Below are 17,887 nucleotides of genomic sequence, written 5' to 3' on the forward strand. Positions count from 1 at the left end.
TGCACTGCAGATGGTTAGCCCCTGGGGCTGCCCTAGGCGACCAGCCAGGAAGGTGCCACAGTCACCCGACAGGACACTCACGTGGGGAGAGACTTGAGCAGGTTCTCACGCAGCTCCAGAGTCACCAGATTTGCCAAACTGCAAGAGAAAAGGGAGCGAGGAAGCCAGAATCACTGGGAGTGGCAGTAGGTGGGGCCCTTCAGGGACAAACTCGGATGCACAGACCCTCCCACAGGGCAGTCCTTCGTATACATGGGTGCATGGTGTACACCAGTAGCAGAAGTGGGCTGGGGTTGAAATAAAGACGTCCTCAAATTATCGGGGCTGATGGAGACTTACTATTAAAACACCATGGAGGACGCTGTTCCCAGTCCAGGGGACAGGAGAGAGATGGCATCAGCCTATGGAGCAGCCTGCATCCCGGAGATCAAACCTCACACACAAGGTGATGCCCTGCCCTGGGGGAAGGAAGGACATGCCCTCTCTGAGAGGGCCCTGAGGGTTCTGCCTAAGCACTCAGAGCTCATCATGCTGAGAGTCTTGCTGAATTGACTGCAGCTACTCGCAGGGGAGCAAGTGGTGTATGTGTAGTAGAGTGGAAGATGGTCTTGTGGGACTCAGGAGGCCTGGGTTCAATCCCTGCCTCCAGCAGAGACTCCCTGTGGGCAAGTCCTTTCCCCTCTTGTGCCACAGTTGTCATCTAGGACACAAGAACAATGATCCTGACTCAGCTGCTGGACTGTGTGGGGGATAACCTCATTAATGTTCCTAAAGCCACAAGGAGTTCAGATAAAGAGCTCTTTCCCCCATGGTGTAGGCATCCTCCACGATGGTGGGGGTGCTCTCCTCCTGCCCACCCCACCCCCCTACACTCCCCACACAACTAGCAAGAAGCATAAGTGCACTCACTTCCCGATATCACTGGGGAGGCTCTGCAGGGACACATCATTCAGGGCCAGGTGGCCCAGACTCCGCAGCTGGGTGAAGCCCTCAGGAAGCCTACGGAGGAAGCAGACTCATAGGACCGGAAGGGACCTCAGTAGGTCATTTAGTCCAGTGCCCTGCACTCATGGCAGGACTTAGCATTATATAGACCATCCCTGACAGGAAGTGACAAAGCCAGCACCGTTACAGATTTGTGCACAAACAACCCCGAGTCCCCTCTGCCTCATCCTACTCCCTGAAAAGCTAATCCCTATCCCTGCAAACCTTTATACAGGGAGAGAAACTCACTGCGGCCCTACCCATTCCAAACAAACGACAATACCTACTGCCTAGATGCATTATGGGGGAGTCACACACATTGGAGGCAGTTCTGCTCCTGTCTGGCAAACCTTATGCTCACATACCAGCACCAAAAGGAGGCAGCAGAGAGCTAACTCTGATTTAAAGGGGCACAAAGTCTGCAGAGGCCTTGGTGCCCACAAGGTACAATGGGTAGGGCAGGAGGAATGGGAGTGTCCGTCTACAAAGACTGTAATGGACGTTGGCGCACAACATCACCAAGTGGAAAGTGGGCACCTCGGACTCTGTAGTGGAGGGCAGAGGAGTCCCAAAGGACACAGGAGTAAAGGCTACAAAGGCATCAGGATGGGACATGAAGGGGAAGAGTCTCTCTCCGTAAAGTTCTGGGTAGACTCCCTGAGACCACGTGCTCAGCTCCAGGCACTGTATTAGCAGAGAGATGCTGACAAAAGGGAAGGAGCTCAGAGCAGTTCTGGGGACCAGCAGGGCTGAGTTACCAGAGGGACACCAAGAGCAGAGCACCTAGGGGCTGACAAAGAAACAAGGCCACTTCTTTTAATAATAGGTTCTCATCTCTGAGGAGGGATGGGGAAAGGGTAAGTCGGGTGTAAGGTATGGAAACTATCATGGGCAAGACAGCTTTGGAAGGCAGCGACAGGCTTTGGATCACCTCCAGTGTGGCTCTCAGCACTCTCATCAAACCTGCTGCCTCTGATGGTGTGAGGCGGGTGGTGAATCCAGAGGACGGCCATCTCCTAGGATATCAAAATCTTTTCCAAGGTGGGTACGCAGGTCGCCAGCCCTGAGAGTATGATGTCCTTTGTCTCCCCTGGAACTGATTTTTACAGGGGGGTCACAGGCTTTGCCTCTTTCTATTTTAGTTCTACGGAATGTCAAATACGAGCTGCTGGGCAAGGCAAGCTGGAGAGAATAGGGTGCTTCCCCCTTCCTCACCCCATGTACCAAGTTCAGCCAGGAGAGGAGACTGCCTGCCCCTCCTTACCTGGAGAGGGGATTCCCACTGAAGTCAGCAATCTCCAGGGATTTGCAGAATTTGATGCTTTCAGGGATTTCTGGAATGTCTGAAGCAAAGAGGGGGGAAAAAAGACCCCAGTAAGAGCCAGTCACATGGAGATAAGAGAGTACGGCAAAAGCCCATCACATGGATTCATAGATTTCAAGGCCAGAAGGGACCATTGTGATCATCTAGTCTGATCTCCTGTGTAGCACAGACCACAGAACTTCCCCAAAATACTTCCTAGAGCAGATCTTTACAAAAACATTCAGTCTTTATTTAAAAATTAGCAGTGATGGAGAATCCACCACAACCCTTGGTCAATTGTTCTAGTGGATAATTACTATCACTATTAAAAACGTACACCTTATTTCCCACCTGAATTTGTAGAGACAAGGGAGGCCCCAGTGAGAGCCTGTCACACAGTGGGAGGACGGAGACATGGAGACTCCATGGCACAAGAGCAGCTCCCAGCAAAGTTCCCTCTAGGAAGCTCCTGAAGGGCACATCTTCCTTCAGGCACAGACACTGACATCCTGGTGACAACGGGTGGCCCATGGAGCAGTGCTCTGGGTGGGGCACTGGAAGAGCCTGGTACTGGTCTCCTGACAAAGCCCCCCCAAGTTCCCTGGCTGGTTGGCCTTACCATTGCGAGAGATGTCTAGCTCCACCAGCTGCATGAAGTTGGCCACCTCGGGGGGAAGCCTCTGAATCTCATTGTCACTCAGGCCTAGCTTGCGCAGGTTCAGGAGCCGGAAGAAAGGCTGAAAGGAGAAAGCAGCAACAGCTCCATAGGGGATCTCATCCTACCTGCTTACCCCAGCCCTACACAACTGCCAGCAGTGGACAGCTTCCTTCTGCCCAGGCCCCTTCCTGCAGACACGCCACCTCTCAAGGCTGCTGCTGCCACGCAGGAGACAAGCAATGTGAGACTGAGCAGCCAAGGGGGGTGGAGCTAGAATTATCTGGCACAATCCGTGTAGGGAGCAAGAAGCCGTAGGGACCAACTGCTTAACAGACTCATTGGTGATCCAGAACAGGTGTAGGGAAGGAGTAAATGGAGTCGTTAAGTGTGTCGTGGCCCCAACCCCATTATTCTACAGCCCCTTATCACCCCCCTCCCCTCTATGCAGGCTGGAGCTCCTCAGGGCAGGGAGAGCCTTTGCTTCTTTTGCAGGCACACAGCAAATCACAGGAACACTAATGCATAAGATGTCTCCATTAGTGAAGTCGCCAGTACATACCACACAGACATGGGGAAGCCAGCCCACATGTGTCAACAGAAAGGAGCAAACAAAATGGCAGGTGACACGGATGCAAGGAGAGAGATTAGCAAGAGAGACTATCAGCCTGTCTGGAACAGGAAGCCCACAAGCAGATGCAAGGGGATGCTGGGCACCACAGGTAGGAGGAAGCAGTTAAGGAGAATAAGGAAATTGTGGAGACACTACATGGTTTTCTACATCAGTCTCCACCTCAGGAATGTGGGGAGATCCCCGCCCCAGCTTTCATCTTCTCACGTGATGCAGAGTGTGCGCTCTCAGGGACTATGGTACTTGTAGAGTCCATGTCAGCTGCAATCTGCATATGTTGTAGGGGTCTGAGCCGCTCATTATAAAAGAAGAACAGTAACAATTCCTGGCTTGCCATCCCAGCTTACAGCTGATCCCAGACACATTTATCTAATTTCTCAAGACCTCCCATTGTTAGTCAGGGCCCAGCCGCCTGATCAGTCTCTTGATACATTTTATATACCTTCCCCTCTCAGGGTGGCACCCTGTCTATGGGACCAACGCCCTATTTTATAAACATTCTCCATTCTCTGGGAGGCATCTGGGTCCCAGGCACTAGGGTCCCCTCATACCAAAGGGCACCTGCTCACACTGTGTTCCAGCTGAGCAGGATCATGGTCTTAGTCCTGTGAAGGCCATGGACGGGTTCCAGCTACTGCAAGATAGGGCCACTCAGGAGGGAGGGAGCAAGCCAGCCTGGGGACTGAGCTGGTAACTGTACCTTGCTCTCCAGAGCTTTGGAGAACTATTCCCTGTTCTCTTAGGACCCTGCTTTGCTCTGCATGGGTACCAAAGAAATAAGCTACAGCACCAAAAGCACTAGGTGCTGGGCCATAATGTGTACTACTGTACAGGGCTAAGGCTGTATGAAGTTTCCATTCTAACTCCCTCACTTCAGGACATGGCTCAGCCCAACCATTTGGAAGTCCAAGTGAGAGACCACATGCACTGCCCCAGTGTAAACAATTCCTGTGACCAGTGCCGTGGAGGATAGGAGGGAAGAAGTATGCTGGAACTGGGGAGGGAAGCAAGCCTTGCTGAGGCAATCAGCCATTCAGAGACCCCCTTGAGACTGGTCAGGAGTATGACCCATTGAAAGCTGAACAGAGGCAGTAGGTAAGATGCAGGTTTTTGTCTCTATGGCTGTGTCTACACTGCCACTTTCAGCGCTAAAACTTTTGTCATTCAGGGATGTGAAAAAAAAACCCTGAGCGACAAAAGTTTTAGCGCTGAAAAGCGCCAGAATAGACAGTGCTTTATCGCCAGAAGCCGCAGCTCCTGTTGATAAAGCTACCACCGCTCGTTCAGGGTGTTTTTTGTTTGTTTGTTTTTTTAAAATCGCGGGGAGAGCTCTCCCACGGCAATAAAGCATGTCTACACTGCCCATGTCACAGCGCTGTCGTGGCAGCACTGTTGTGGCCGCGTCATAACATAGGCAGTGTAGACATACCCTATGCTCAAAACCATGAGCTAAGGAAGACGGTGCACATGCACGTCTATAGAAAACTCTACTGACAGAAGGCAAGCCTCTATCATGAAAGATACTCATAGCCTGGACAGCTCACTACAACAAGGTACCTCTGAGACTAAGAGCTTACTTAGCAACATTCAAAAAAGGAGATTGGGAACACAGCTCATGAGTTAGATAGGGTGAGGCAAGAGGCTTTCCGTATAGGTAGCTGATTCCATCATTGTCCAGTAGGGAGTTTCTTGCAGCTGGTACTAGCCAGAGTCAGAGACTGAATTTTGAACTAGATGGGCTACAGGGCTGTAGCAATTGCTGTGTTCCCTGAATCACTGCAGAGACGTCAGGGACCACTTTCCAAAGGCCCCTCACCCGTTCCCACTGAAATAAATGAGACTACTTGCAGAGCAGGCTGCTCACCATGAGAAAGGAGGACATAATTTCACCCTTGGTGGATTCTCAACACAGCCTCCATGAAGAGGCAGGGACTCATGTATGGTGTGTACTGCAAAGTGGCCCTAATTCCCGATTGGGGTCTCTGGACTCTACTGCAATATAAATAAAAACTACTCCCACTCTACAGCTATCTGCCTATGATTGTCAGACACCCTCGGAGATGGTAAGTGTCTTACTCAGGGTCACACAGGAAGTTTGTGGTAGAGGTGGGAACAGAGTTATGTCTAAGTCACTAGACTACAGAGCCACACACACAGAAATGACTTCTAACCTATGTAATTATTCTGTCTGCCCATAAGTCACAGGTGGGTACCCAGGTGCAGCAAGTGCAAGGACACCTTTATAGTAGACCAGAAAACTGACCCAGAGGCTGGGTGACTTACCTAGACAGCTACACATGGGCCTGAGTTAGACCTCGGTCTGACCCTTCTTTACTAGGTGACCACCCCCACCTTCAGAATGGGTCATTGATATGAATGAGCCACACTGAAGGCTGCCAGGGGCAACAAAATCTGTTCAGTACGTGTGGTGAGGTAGCTGCCCCATACAGGTAAATGGAGGGTTAAAGCAGCCCTCAGGGAGGCTACGGTGGGGACTCAGACCCTGGAAGAATGAAGCAGGTTGCTCCTTGTAGTAGATAGCCTGAAGCAGGAGAGAGACATCCTGCGGGCCCAGCTGAGGGAGAAACTGGGGAGACAAGACTGGAGGGGGGCCTCTAAGGGGGAGGGTGTATGGTGGGGCAGCTTCCCCACACAGGTGGATGGAGGGTTAAAGCAGTCCTCAGGGACACTGCACAAAACCCAACCAATGGAAGGAGGGCTTGTAGAGAGCCAATCAGGAGAAGGTTTGTTTGAACAGCCAATCAGGGCCAGGGAAGCCCATAAAAAAGAAGGGCTGCTCAACAGAGCAGAGTCAGTCTCTCCCTAGAGTGCAAGGGAGAAGGACCGGCTGCCTTAGAGTACCACCTTAGATAGAACAGTGCTGGACAGGGTCAGGGGAGCAAAAGGGAGCTCCAGCCTGAGGACTGCCTGGCTGAGGCCCCTGATACAATGGGCCAGGAAGGGGCTAGGGGAAAGTGGCCTAGGGAAACAGGCGGTGGGAGTTGGAGGAACAGCAGCATGTGTCCACTGGCTATAGGGTCCCTGGGTCAGAGCCTGGATTAGTGGGGGGCCCAGCCCCCCCTTTCCCCCCCACTTGCCACAGAGGGGTGGCCAGTATTTGGACTGCAGTTTACCCCTGAGGTGAGGGGCTAGACCGAAGGCTACAGTAGGCTGCAGCGACAAGTGAATGGACTAGAAACAGCCGATTCCCCCAGAAGCGGGGAGAAAGTGGAGTGGGGCACAGCCTGGCTGTGCCCAGAAGAGGACGCTGTGGTCCGGGGAATGTCGTGGGTCTTAGAGGTGGAGCAGAAGCGACAGCGGTGAGACACCACTAGAGGAAGGTGCACTGGCAACCAAGAGCTAATTCCCAGCACGAGGCACCGAAGTGGTGAGTCCGACCCCATCACAGTAAGATACCGGCCTAGTTCAGCACTGCATAGTAGAGAACAAGGTCTTCTGTCTTCTACAGAGGCCAGATAAGGGGGAGAAAGGTTATATGAAAAGCAGGGAGACAGTACCTATGCCATGAATGGAGCTGTCCACCCTGCTGGAGGGGCTGGGCTAAGGGCTCCCAGCAGCAGGTTTGAAATACTCCTCCTTCCTAGAGCTATTAGTTCAAGTCAGCTCTTCACAATCAATAGGCCAAGACCTATGCAGTTTACTGTGTAGGTTTCTCAAACCAGACCTTAAGTACAGTTGCTTACGTATGTGTATTAGCGAGACAACAAAGCATTGCTGCTCATTTGCTAAGGCTGTACAGAAGATGTAAACTGCTTTAAGAGGAAAGGTGCCCATATAAATTTACAAAAAAAAGGAGGATTTGTGGCACCTTAGACTAACAAATTTATTTGAGCACAAGGTTTCGTGAGCTACAGCTCACTTCATTGGATGCACTGAATGCATCCGATGAAGTGAGCTGTAGCTCACGAAAGCTTACGCTCAAATAAATTTGTTAGTCTCTAAGGTGCCACAAGTCCTCATTTTCTTTTTGCGAATACAGACTAACACGACTGCTACTCTGAAACCTGTTTTATGAAGATTTCAGCAGGGTCATCAGAGGGGTGCCAAACTAGGACAAACTCATTGTACCTGAAGATTTTAAATGCACATGTAGGAGCTGACTCTGACACGTGGAGCAGGGTGCTAGGCCATCATGACTTTGGATGGTCAAACTCAAATTGCCAACTACTTCTCTTCAAGTGTTTCAAGTTCAATCTCACTATTCCCAACAGTCTTCCAAAAGCCAACAAATATAAGACAACACGGAAGCATCCCAGGTCAAAACAGTGGCACATGCTGGACTATGTAATTGTATGGTCTAAAGACATCCAAGATGTACATATCACCCTGTCATGCTGTGTGGTATGGCTTTCAACAATGAGTGCCAATCTCAAGTTAGGCTGTCAGAAAACAAGGAAGACTCCTCAAACTGGTTTATTTTCTATAATTAGATTTCACCAAGCCCATAACAAATGTGCACTCCTGGATCACTATACCAGTATTACCATGGAGTCACAGACAGTCCCCTTAGGATCTCCAGCCCACCTTACCACCCAACCAAACTAGACTTTGATATTGGTCACAATACCAAATATTGCATCACATTAGTTTACTCACACACCAAAGGGCCAGTCGCTTTCCCCAGGTCAAATTGGTACTCTGGATCTCACCAAAGACAATGCTGGAGCCAATTTCTCTAGTAAACTGACTAAAGGTTTATTAGCTAAGAAAAAGAAATGAGTTATTGAGAGGTTAAAGCAGGTAAAATATATTCACAGGAGAATCCAAGTTTGTAGATTAAAAGGGACAGCACAGATATAGTGATCTGCTAGTTTTCCATAAGCCTCTCAGGGTTCCCCAAAGTAATTTTGGGTATCTCTGTCTAATTACTCAGTATTCTACCATTAAAGAATATCAGTTCAGAGATGCAGGATCATTCCCTTAAGCCAGTATTTATAGATCCTGTTCACAGAAGGCAAGCTGACAGGTGTCTTCACCAAAGCCTGGGCTTTTCCTCTGTTGACAGGGAGTAGGAAATGCAGTTTGATCTGTGAACTCAATGACCCTTGCTTTGACTTTAGCTTTCTACTTCTTTTGCATTCACAAGTAATTTAGTTACAGTGACATATCTAATGCAATTGCCTGCCATTACATTCTTATGGGGATAGATAAATGAAAACAATAGAAGTATCATTCATTAGTATTAATGAAGTTCTAATGCCTGAATATACACACTTTGATCTAGGGCAGCAGTACTCAAACTTCATTGCATCGTGACATCTTCTGACAACAAAAATTACTACACGACCCCAGGAGGAGGGGACCGAAGAAGGAGCCCACCCGAGTCCTGCCACCACAGCTCCACTGCCCCAGGCAGGGACGGGGGCCAAAGCTGAAGCCCTTCGGGGGCCCCGACCCACAATTTGAGAACCCCTGATCTAGGATTACTTAATTACAGAGACATACACAATGTAATGCAATAAGCAATCAACAAGTTTATAGACAAGTAAAGGCAGTGCCATTAACGTTCCCTTTGAACTAAACTAACACAAGTAAATTGGTCCATGCATACTAATACACTTAACATTTCTTTGAAATTCACACACGTGAAATGACCTATAGCGCCAAACTAAGCTGGTCTGTCAGCGTCACACACCTGTTGTTTGAGAGATGTCGAATGCTCGTCAGACCATCAGCTTGTGAGAAGCATGATGTCACTACACTTCTCACTAGAGTGCCCCAAAAGATGCCTCAAACCACCAAAGAAGATCAATGTGACTGCCATTAAGGCAACCTGACAGAAGCTCAGAGATAAGAACGGCCATACTGGGTCAGACCAAAGGTCCTTCAAGCCCAGTATCCTGTCCTCTGACAGTGGCCAATGGCAGGCGCCCCAAAGGGAATGAACAGACAGGTTATCGTCAAGTGATCCATGCCCTGTCACCCAATCTAGGCTTCTGGCAAACAGAGGATAGGAACACCATTCCTGCCCACCCTGGCTAATAGCCATTGATGGATCTATCCTCCATTAATCTAGCTAGCTCCCTTTTGAACCCCGTTATAGTACTGGCCTTCACAACACCCTCTGGCAAGGAGTTCCAGAGCTTGACAGTGCGTTGTGTGAAAAAATACTTTCTTGTGTTTGTTTCAAACCTGCTACCTATTAATTTCATTTGGTAGCCCCTTGTTCTGGTATTATGAGAAGGAGTAAATAACACTTCCTTATTTACTTTCTCTATACACGTCACATATAATACAGCATGCAAGGTTCTTGGCTTTGTCAGGTAGTAACACCAGGGATGGTTCGATGAGAATGACCCGAGAGAGACTGGCTACTGGACACCAGGCACACTACCCAAAAGTCCTGCATGATGGACAAGAAATCAACAAGAAAGGCGGCCACACACTGTCAAGCCACACATACATTACAAACCCGATTGAGACGAATGAAGAACCACTGGTGGGAGCAGAAGGCTTCAGAACTGCAGAAAGTGGCTGATAAACATGACATGAAGGCCTTCTATAAAGGTCTCTGTGCTGTGTATGGCCCAAAATCCAGTGATTCAGCCCCTGTCCTCACAGCAGATGGTAACCAGCTGCTCACAAACAAAGGTGACATTCTTTTGCGCTAGGCTAAGGACTTTGATAGTCTCCTGAACTGTCAATCCATTATGTCCAACAAAGCCATCGACTGACTCCCACAGCGTCCTGTCCTGGAGGAGCTGTCTGTGTACCCCTCTTTAGATGATGTTACCAAGACCATCAATCAGCTTTGCACAGGCAAATCTCCAGGCCCTGACAGCATTCCACCTGAAGCGTACAAATGTGGAGGTGTTCACCTGGTCAGGAAACTCACCAGTATTTAAGACCATCTGGGAACAGGGTACCATGCCCCGGGAGTATAAGAAAGCTTTCATAATCTATCTATATAAAAGGAAGGGAAGCATACCTAGCTGTGAAAACCATTGTGGAATCTCACTGCTGTCAAAAGCAGGGAAGATCCTTACACTGGCTGTCCTCAAGAGACTCTTCTCTCCCCTAGCAGATTCAGTGTATCCAAAGTCACAGTGTGGCTTTCATGCTGACTGTGGCACTAGGGACATGATTTTTTGCAGCCCACCAAATACAAGAGAAAGCTCATGAAGAGAACAAGGACCTATGCATGGTGTTATTCACCTAACCAAAGCTTTCTATATGGTGAAACACCTTCATAAATTCGACTGTCTTCAGAGAAGACGATTGCTGTAATCCGCTCACTTCATGATGGTCAGAATGATGGAACGTGGTGACTCAGAGGCCTTCCCCATCACCAATGGCACCAAACAAGGATGTGTAACGGCTCCCATCCTCTTTGCCGTTGCCTTTTCAGCCATGCTCTTGTTCGCATTCCAGGACTTTGACAGAGGTGTACCCATCTGGTTTAGATTGGATGGGGTTGGGGGGTCTATTCAGTGTTCAGCAACTCAGGGCCTTCACCAAGGTAACTGAACAACTGCTAAGAGAGCTCCCGTTTGCTGACAACTGTCCCCTCACTGTGCAGACACTCAACAACATTCCACTTATTGTGGACCGCTTTGCCTATGCCTCAAAATGCTTCGGTTTCACAATCAGCCTGAAAAAGACAGAGGTCATGTACCAGTCCGCACCAGACCACCAGCACCATGATCTCATCATCACAACTGACAACACACCCCTCAGTCAAGGCAATTCTGCTACCTGGGCAATATACTTTCCAGCAATGCTATGTTGGATGAGATCACTCAGCACCTGGTCAAGGCCAGCTTGGCATTTGGCAGGCTCGCCCATAGGCTCTGGAAGGAGCATGGAGTCTGCCTCAGAACCAAGATAAAAATCTATCGCACTGTTGTACTCACCTCGCTCCTCTACGGCTGCAAGAAATGGACGTGCTACCAATACCTCAAACAGCTAGAGAGCTTCCACCTTTTCTATCCAGGATCTATCTGCAACATCAAGTGGCAGGACAGGATCCCTAACACTGAAGTCCTTGAGAAGTGCCAAATCCTTGGCATTGAGAACATGCTCATCAGGGCTCAACTTCTGGGTCAGACACATGATCCACATGGAGGTTTCCTGTATACCAGAAGCGGTACTCTACTGCCAGCTGAGCACAGGAATTCGCTCTAAGGTTCGACCCATCCTCAGATATCAAGATACCACAAAGGCTAACCTCAAAGCATGCAAGATAGACATTAAAACCTGGGAACTCATTGCACTAGACAGACCCAGATGGAAAGGTCTGCAACATGAGGCTGTGTCCACTTTTGAGGTCTCTGCAAGAGAAGAGAACAAGCCAATGCCTCAAACCCTCCCCTCCAACTGCACTTGCATTTGCAAATCCAGGATCTGACTCACTTCCCATGTGAGAAGCCATAAAAATCAGTAAACCCATAACTTAAGTCAACACTAGCTGAATACTCCTCAGTCCAAGTGACAGGAGAATCCAACAGTATGCCAGTAAAACTTTACCTGTCGACCAGGCCTTACAGCAATAGTTTTCAATGATTAAAGCCCTGTCGGCGTTGCTTCAGTAGTAGATCTGACTGTAAATACAATGTTACAAAATAACTGTATATACTGTGTACATAAAATGTTTTCTCAATTCACAATAAAATGCAGTTTGCTATGCACTTGTCCTTATCCAATTAAAGTATCACAAAAAATTTCCACAGCAGTGGACAAGTATCAGTTCTGCACACAATTCCCATTTAGTAAAGAGCAGTATTTAATGATAGCACATCCATTTCTCAGAGTCAGAGCTGAACTTTATTAAAAATATTTTGACAATAAACCATATAAAAATAAAAACTAGTTACAATGGCAGGAAATTGGGTTTTCTATTTCCTGAAGCAAGTCCAAAGCTCTCTCTAGTGAGCGCCATTAACTTCTGCAGCATCTCCGCTTCTGTTTACAAAAATTAAGATTGTAGGTCTTATGACTGCAAAGAAAAACATCTAACTGTGACCCAAGTGTAACTGATGCCATGATTTCTGCCCGAGTCTGCATATGGTCAACTCTGGTACTTCTGTCAGTGTTCAAAAGCTTTGCCAAGTTGTAGCATGTCAATTACTCCGCTGCAGCTCAGCAAAGCTATGAACCTAGGCAGATGCACTATTAATACAGCTCTATTCCTGAGACACAGTTTGAGATGTTAAACTACTGTTCAAAGGTGGGTCAGTCTAAAAAAACTGTTTTCCCTTTTTCAAAACTGCAGTATATGACTGCTGAGAAATGTAGACTACAAAGCCACAAGAGAGAAGGACAAACAGGGTAAAGGCTTTTACTCAGAAGTGCGGAGCAGCAGCACCTCTCATTGAAGTCAACAGGATGTGCAAGTAAACAGCAAGTGCTCAGCGTTTAGCCTCTCCCAGTTAAGGCTGATTAAGACAACAAAATTAGCGTACACAGAAATAGTCTGAATTGTTCAGAGCTATCAGAAGGATGCAGACACAAGAGGGCAGAGTTAAGGTGATGCAAGCAACTCACAGTTCAGTATTTCCTGACTTCTGAGTGCTTAAACCTGTAACTTTAATGGTCTAAAATTTACTAAGGAAGATTTTAAAATACAGTCATTTGTGACACTGGAAACAGATGAACAATAATCAAGTATCAGAGGGGTAGCCGTGTTAGTCTGTATTCACAAAAACAACGAGGAGTCCAGTGGCACCTTAAAGACTAAGATTTATTTGGGCATAAGTGGGTTTTTATCCATGAAGCTTGGAGCTGAAAGTAACACAATCATAACAGCCCCTGTTTAAGTCAAATATTGGACTTGTTTCATTTGGCAGGCACAAAATAAGCCAACCGTGTGGCAGAACTACGCTGCATGTCTGTATAAGGTAGATATGTTCATGTGACATCTCTTCAGGATTATCTCAGCACCTGAGGTCACCAAAACATCATATCCTACTCCTTTGATGACCTGCATAGGATTGAAGTATTTATTGAGGAGCTGCAAGTGTGGGGTAATGACTGCATAATCATTACACAATCTCTCTCAGTGTTTTCTGCAGTGTGCCAAAGGAGTCAGAACAAATGCGAGATCAGGCTCACTGAAATTAGTTACGTACATGTGCCCAGTGACAAAGGAATTAAAACAGCTCCAAGATAGGTGAAGGCAAATAGAAATGTCATATAACAAGGTGGCCTTGGAGAAAGCTACTTGTCTTCACCTTCAAGATCATTAACATCTTATCTCCCCTTCCTATCATCTCTCATGCACTATTGAAAGGTCGATTCCAACGTCCATTGCCCTCGTTACATTTTCAAACAAGCACCTTTGTGCTTTCTCCCATGCTGACACTCACACTTGGAAGAAGTTCCCTCTAAACATCCACAAAACTAAATTATCCTCCTTCAAAAAAGAAGTAGATAAATTCATGGCGGATAGGTCCATCAATGGCCATTAGCCAGGATGGGCAGGGACGGTGTCCCTAGCCTCTGTTTGCCAGAAGCTGGAAATGGGCGACAAGAGATGGATCACTTGATGACTACCCATCCTGTTCATTCCCTCTGAAGCACCTAGCATAGGCCACGGTCAGGAGACAGGATACTGGGCTAGATGGACTTTTGGTCTGACCCAGTAGGGCCCTTCTTATGTTCTCCTTCAAAACCCTCCTTGAAACTGTCCTTTGCTGTGAGGCCTCTATAATACAGCCCCAAGATCACAGCCTGCTATGCTGACTGATACTGACTCACCATTTCCTTGTACTCCCCTGACCGTTGTCTCTTGTCTTATATAGTCTGTAAGCTTTTTGGGTCAGGGACTGTGTTTTCCTTTGTTTGTACAGCACCTAACTCAACGGGGTTCTGGTCCGTGACTGGGGCTCCTAGGTACTACAGTAATAATGTTACATGCTAAACCCAATTCACCATAGCCATCTGAGTACCGAGAAGGGAAACAGAGCATGAGATGCCCTATTCTAACTAGATACGAATGCTGAGGTCAAAGTTTTTGTGTGTGCATGCATCCAAACAAACACAGGAAACAATACAAAAGAGCCACTGAATCTATATGAGAGATTTCTGACTGTCACCAGTCCAAGGTTAGTGCAGATCTTTTAGATTTAAGTCATTTAAGCTGTTCTGAAATTGAGCTATTGCAAATCACACTTCTTCTTACCACACACTATAAACCACAGTTTGGTCATGAAAAGAAAAGGAGTACTTGTGGCACCTTAGAGACTAACCAATTTATTTGAGCATAAGCTTTCGTGAGCTACAGCTCACTTCATCGAATGCATTCAGTTTGGTCATGAGTGTCAAGGGAGCAATCTTTAGTATTGTTTGAGTATCACAATACACCTCATTGTCAAAAGAACAAAAACCTTGGTGACAACACCTAACAAGCTTCCAGAGCCAGACACAATTGACACTGACAACATTAAAAAAAGCTAAACACTAGGAAACTAGAACAGAAGAAATGCCAGGACAAGAATGCCAAGCAATTACCCTCCACCCCATTGCAAGTAGAAAGAATGTTAGATTCAAACTAGAATGCGGCAGGCCAGCTGCCAAGGAAACAGCTGTATCAGCAGCATCAGTGTCACACCTCATGACACCTGAGGATCAGTACAATGAGAGGAACAGAAGACACAGAATCATAGACTATCAGGGTTGGAAGGGACCTCAGGAGGTCATCTAGTCCAACCCCCTGCTCAAAGCAGGACCAATCCCCAACTAAATCATCCCAGCCAGGGCTTTGTCAAGCCTGACCTTAAAAACCTCTATGGAAGGAGATTCCACCACCGCCACCCTAGGTAACGCATTCCAGTGCTTCACCACCCTCCCAATGAAAAAGCTTTTCCAAATATCCAACCTAAACCTCCCACACTGCAACTTGAGACCATTACTCCTCGTTCTGTCATCTGCTACCACTGAGAACAGTCTAGATCCATCGTCTTTGGAATCCCCTTTCAGGTAGCTGAAAGCAGCTATCAAATCCCCCCTCAGTCTTCTCTTCTGCAGACTAAACAATCCCAGTTCCCTCAGCCTCTCCTCATAACTCATGTGTTCCACTCCCCTAATCATTTTTGTTGCCCTCCGCTGGACTCTTTCCAATTTTTCCACATCCTTCTTGTAGTGTGGGGTCCAAAACTGGACACAGTACTCCAGGTGAGGCCTCACCAATGTCGAATAGAGGGGAAAGATCACATCCCTCGATCTGTTGGCAATTCCCCTACTTATACAGCCCAAAATGCCATTGGCCTTCTTGGCAACAAGGGCACACTGTTGACTCCTATCCAGCTTCTCATCCACTGTAACCCCTAGGTCCTTTTCTGCAGAACTGCTGTCTAGCCATTCGGTCCCTGGTCTGTAGCGGTGTATGGGATTCTTCCATCATAAGTGCAGGACTCTGCACTTGTCCTTGTTGAACCTCAGATTTCTTTTGGCCCAAACCTCTAATTTGTCTAGGTCCCTCTGTATCCTATCCCTCCCCTCCAGCATATCTACCTCTCCTCCCAGTTTAGTGTCATCTGCAAACTTGCTGAGGGTAAAATCCACAGCATCCTCCAGTACTTTTGGCACCTTAGAGACTAACCAATTTATTTGAGCATAAGCTTTATACTAAAAAACGAAAGCTTATACTAAAATAAATTGGTTAGTCTCTAAGGTGCCACAAGTCCTCCTTTTCTAATTACTGACAGATATCCAGTACCCTGACCTCAATCCTATCCCTACTATTTAGTGCAATAGCACACAGGGGGCCCAGTTATGGATCAGAGCCCAGTAGTGCTAAGTACTGAACAAACCAAAAGACAGTTTCTGCCCCACAAAGCTCACAATCTAAGGCAGGGGTGGGCAAACTTTTTGGCCCAAAGGCCACAACTGGGTGGGGAAATTGCACGTAGGCGATGAATGTAGGGCTGGGGCAGGGGTGCAGAAGGAAGTGCGGGGTATGGGAGGGGGTGTGGTGTGCAGAAAGGGGCTCAGGGCAAGGGGTTGGGGCGTGGAGGGGTCCAAGGTGTACGAGGGGGCTCAGGGCAGGGGATTGGGGTGTGGAAGGGTGCGGAGTGCAGCAGGGGACTCAGGGTAGGGGGTTGAGGTGCAGGAGGGGTGCGGCTGGGCGCTCAGGGCAAGGGGTTGAGGGCTCAGGAGAGGTGTGGCAGGGGATTGCAGTTCGGACTCCGGCCCGAAGCCACTTACCTGGAGCAGTTCTGGGGTGGCAACAGCACGCAGCAGGGCTAAGACAGGCTCCCTGCCTGCCCTGGCCCCACGCCGCTCCCGGAAGCAGCCAGCACCACGTCCCTGCAGCCCCTGGGGGAGGCGGGGACAAACAGCTCCGCGCACTGCCCTCATCTGTGGGTATCTCCCCCAAAGCTCCCATTGGCCACGGTTCCCCTGTCCCCTCCCCCAGGCATCGCAGGGACGTGGTGCCGGCCGCTTCCAGGAGCGGCGTGCGGCACCACGGGGGTGGCAATCCCGCGGGCCGGATCCAAAGCCCTGAGGGGCCAGATCCAGCCAGCAGGCTGTAGTTTGCCCACCCCTGGTCTAAGGCTATGTCTACACTACACAACCTATGGCAGCGTAGCCCTGAGCACAGGTGCAGCAAATGCTAACAAAAAGACTACTGCCAGTACAGGAACGCCATCTCCCTGAATGAGATTAGCTACGCTCACAGAAGTTCTCGTCCTTTGGCATTGTAGCATGTACACCAGGGGTTTGGTCAGCATAGCTCCGTGGCTAGGGGTTGTGGGTTTTTCACACCTCTGATTGACATAGCTATGCCAGCATATGCTTTAGGTGTATGGCAAAGCCTTGCTCCGTTTGCACTTTAATCATGGGTTGGGTGAGTCTCCAGCTCAAGCTTTGGCTAACAGTATTTGATTATTTGCATCAGGAAGCTGTAAAAGCAACCCCTGAAAGGAGTGGATACTGACTCCTGCTATAGGACCTTAGCCTTTGCTAACCCCAAGTTGCGTGGCCCCCAGCTCTCTCCTGTGTCAGACCTTTATCACAGGTGGTCTCACTGAAGGGTCTGTGGGGAGCAAGAGAGATCCCCAGCTCCCTGTGGGTTGGAGCCATGACCAGCCCCTTGAATGCCTCCTGTTGTCACATACCATGTTAGAGTAACTGACACCCCATTCCCAATAGAGTGGGGAGGGAGGGACGGAGGGCTCTAGGCACGTAACAGCCTATTAGGGAGGGACAAGGAGCCAGCTGTCCTCCTGCTATCACACACACAGACACTTTCAGCCAACCTCGGACTCAGGCAGCAGCTTCCAGCCACACATAAGGGGCTTGATGAGTTTGTAAATATCCTCCTCAGGGAGTAAGGCTATCATAGGTGCCCAGC

At 48.5% G+C, this 17,887-nt stretch overlaps 1 protein-coding gene across 18 annotated transcripts in view; it reads right to left on the bottom strand.

Annotated features, from left to right (window-relative positions):
* Positions 1-17,887, bottom strand: part of SCRIB (scribble planar cell polarity protein) — a 238,448-nt gene that overhangs the window by 207,181 nt on the left and 13,380 nt on the right. For all 18 annotated transcript variants that reach the window (XM_077809562.1, XM_077809575.1, XM_077809561.1 and 15 more), the window contains exons 2-5: positions 2,907-3,024; positions 2,249-2,327; positions 910-999; positions 82-138 (exon numbers count right to left, since the gene is read on the bottom strand). In XM_077809562.1, coding sequence (XP_077665688.1) covers positions 82-138; positions 910-999; positions 2,249-2,327; positions 2,907-3,024 — 344 coding nt within the window. The remainder of the gene's footprint in view (positions 1-81; positions 139-909; positions 1,000-2,248; positions 2,328-2,906; positions 3,025-17,887) is intronic.

This window comes from Eretmochelys imbricata, chromosome 2 (genome assembly GCF_965152235.1).
Source record: "Eretmochelys imbricata isolate rEreImb1 chromosome 2, rEreImb1.hap1, whole genome shotgun sequence".
In the NCBI taxonomy this organism is placed as follows: domain Eukaryota; kingdom Metazoa; phylum Chordata; order Testudines; family Cheloniidae; genus Eretmochelys; species Eretmochelys imbricata.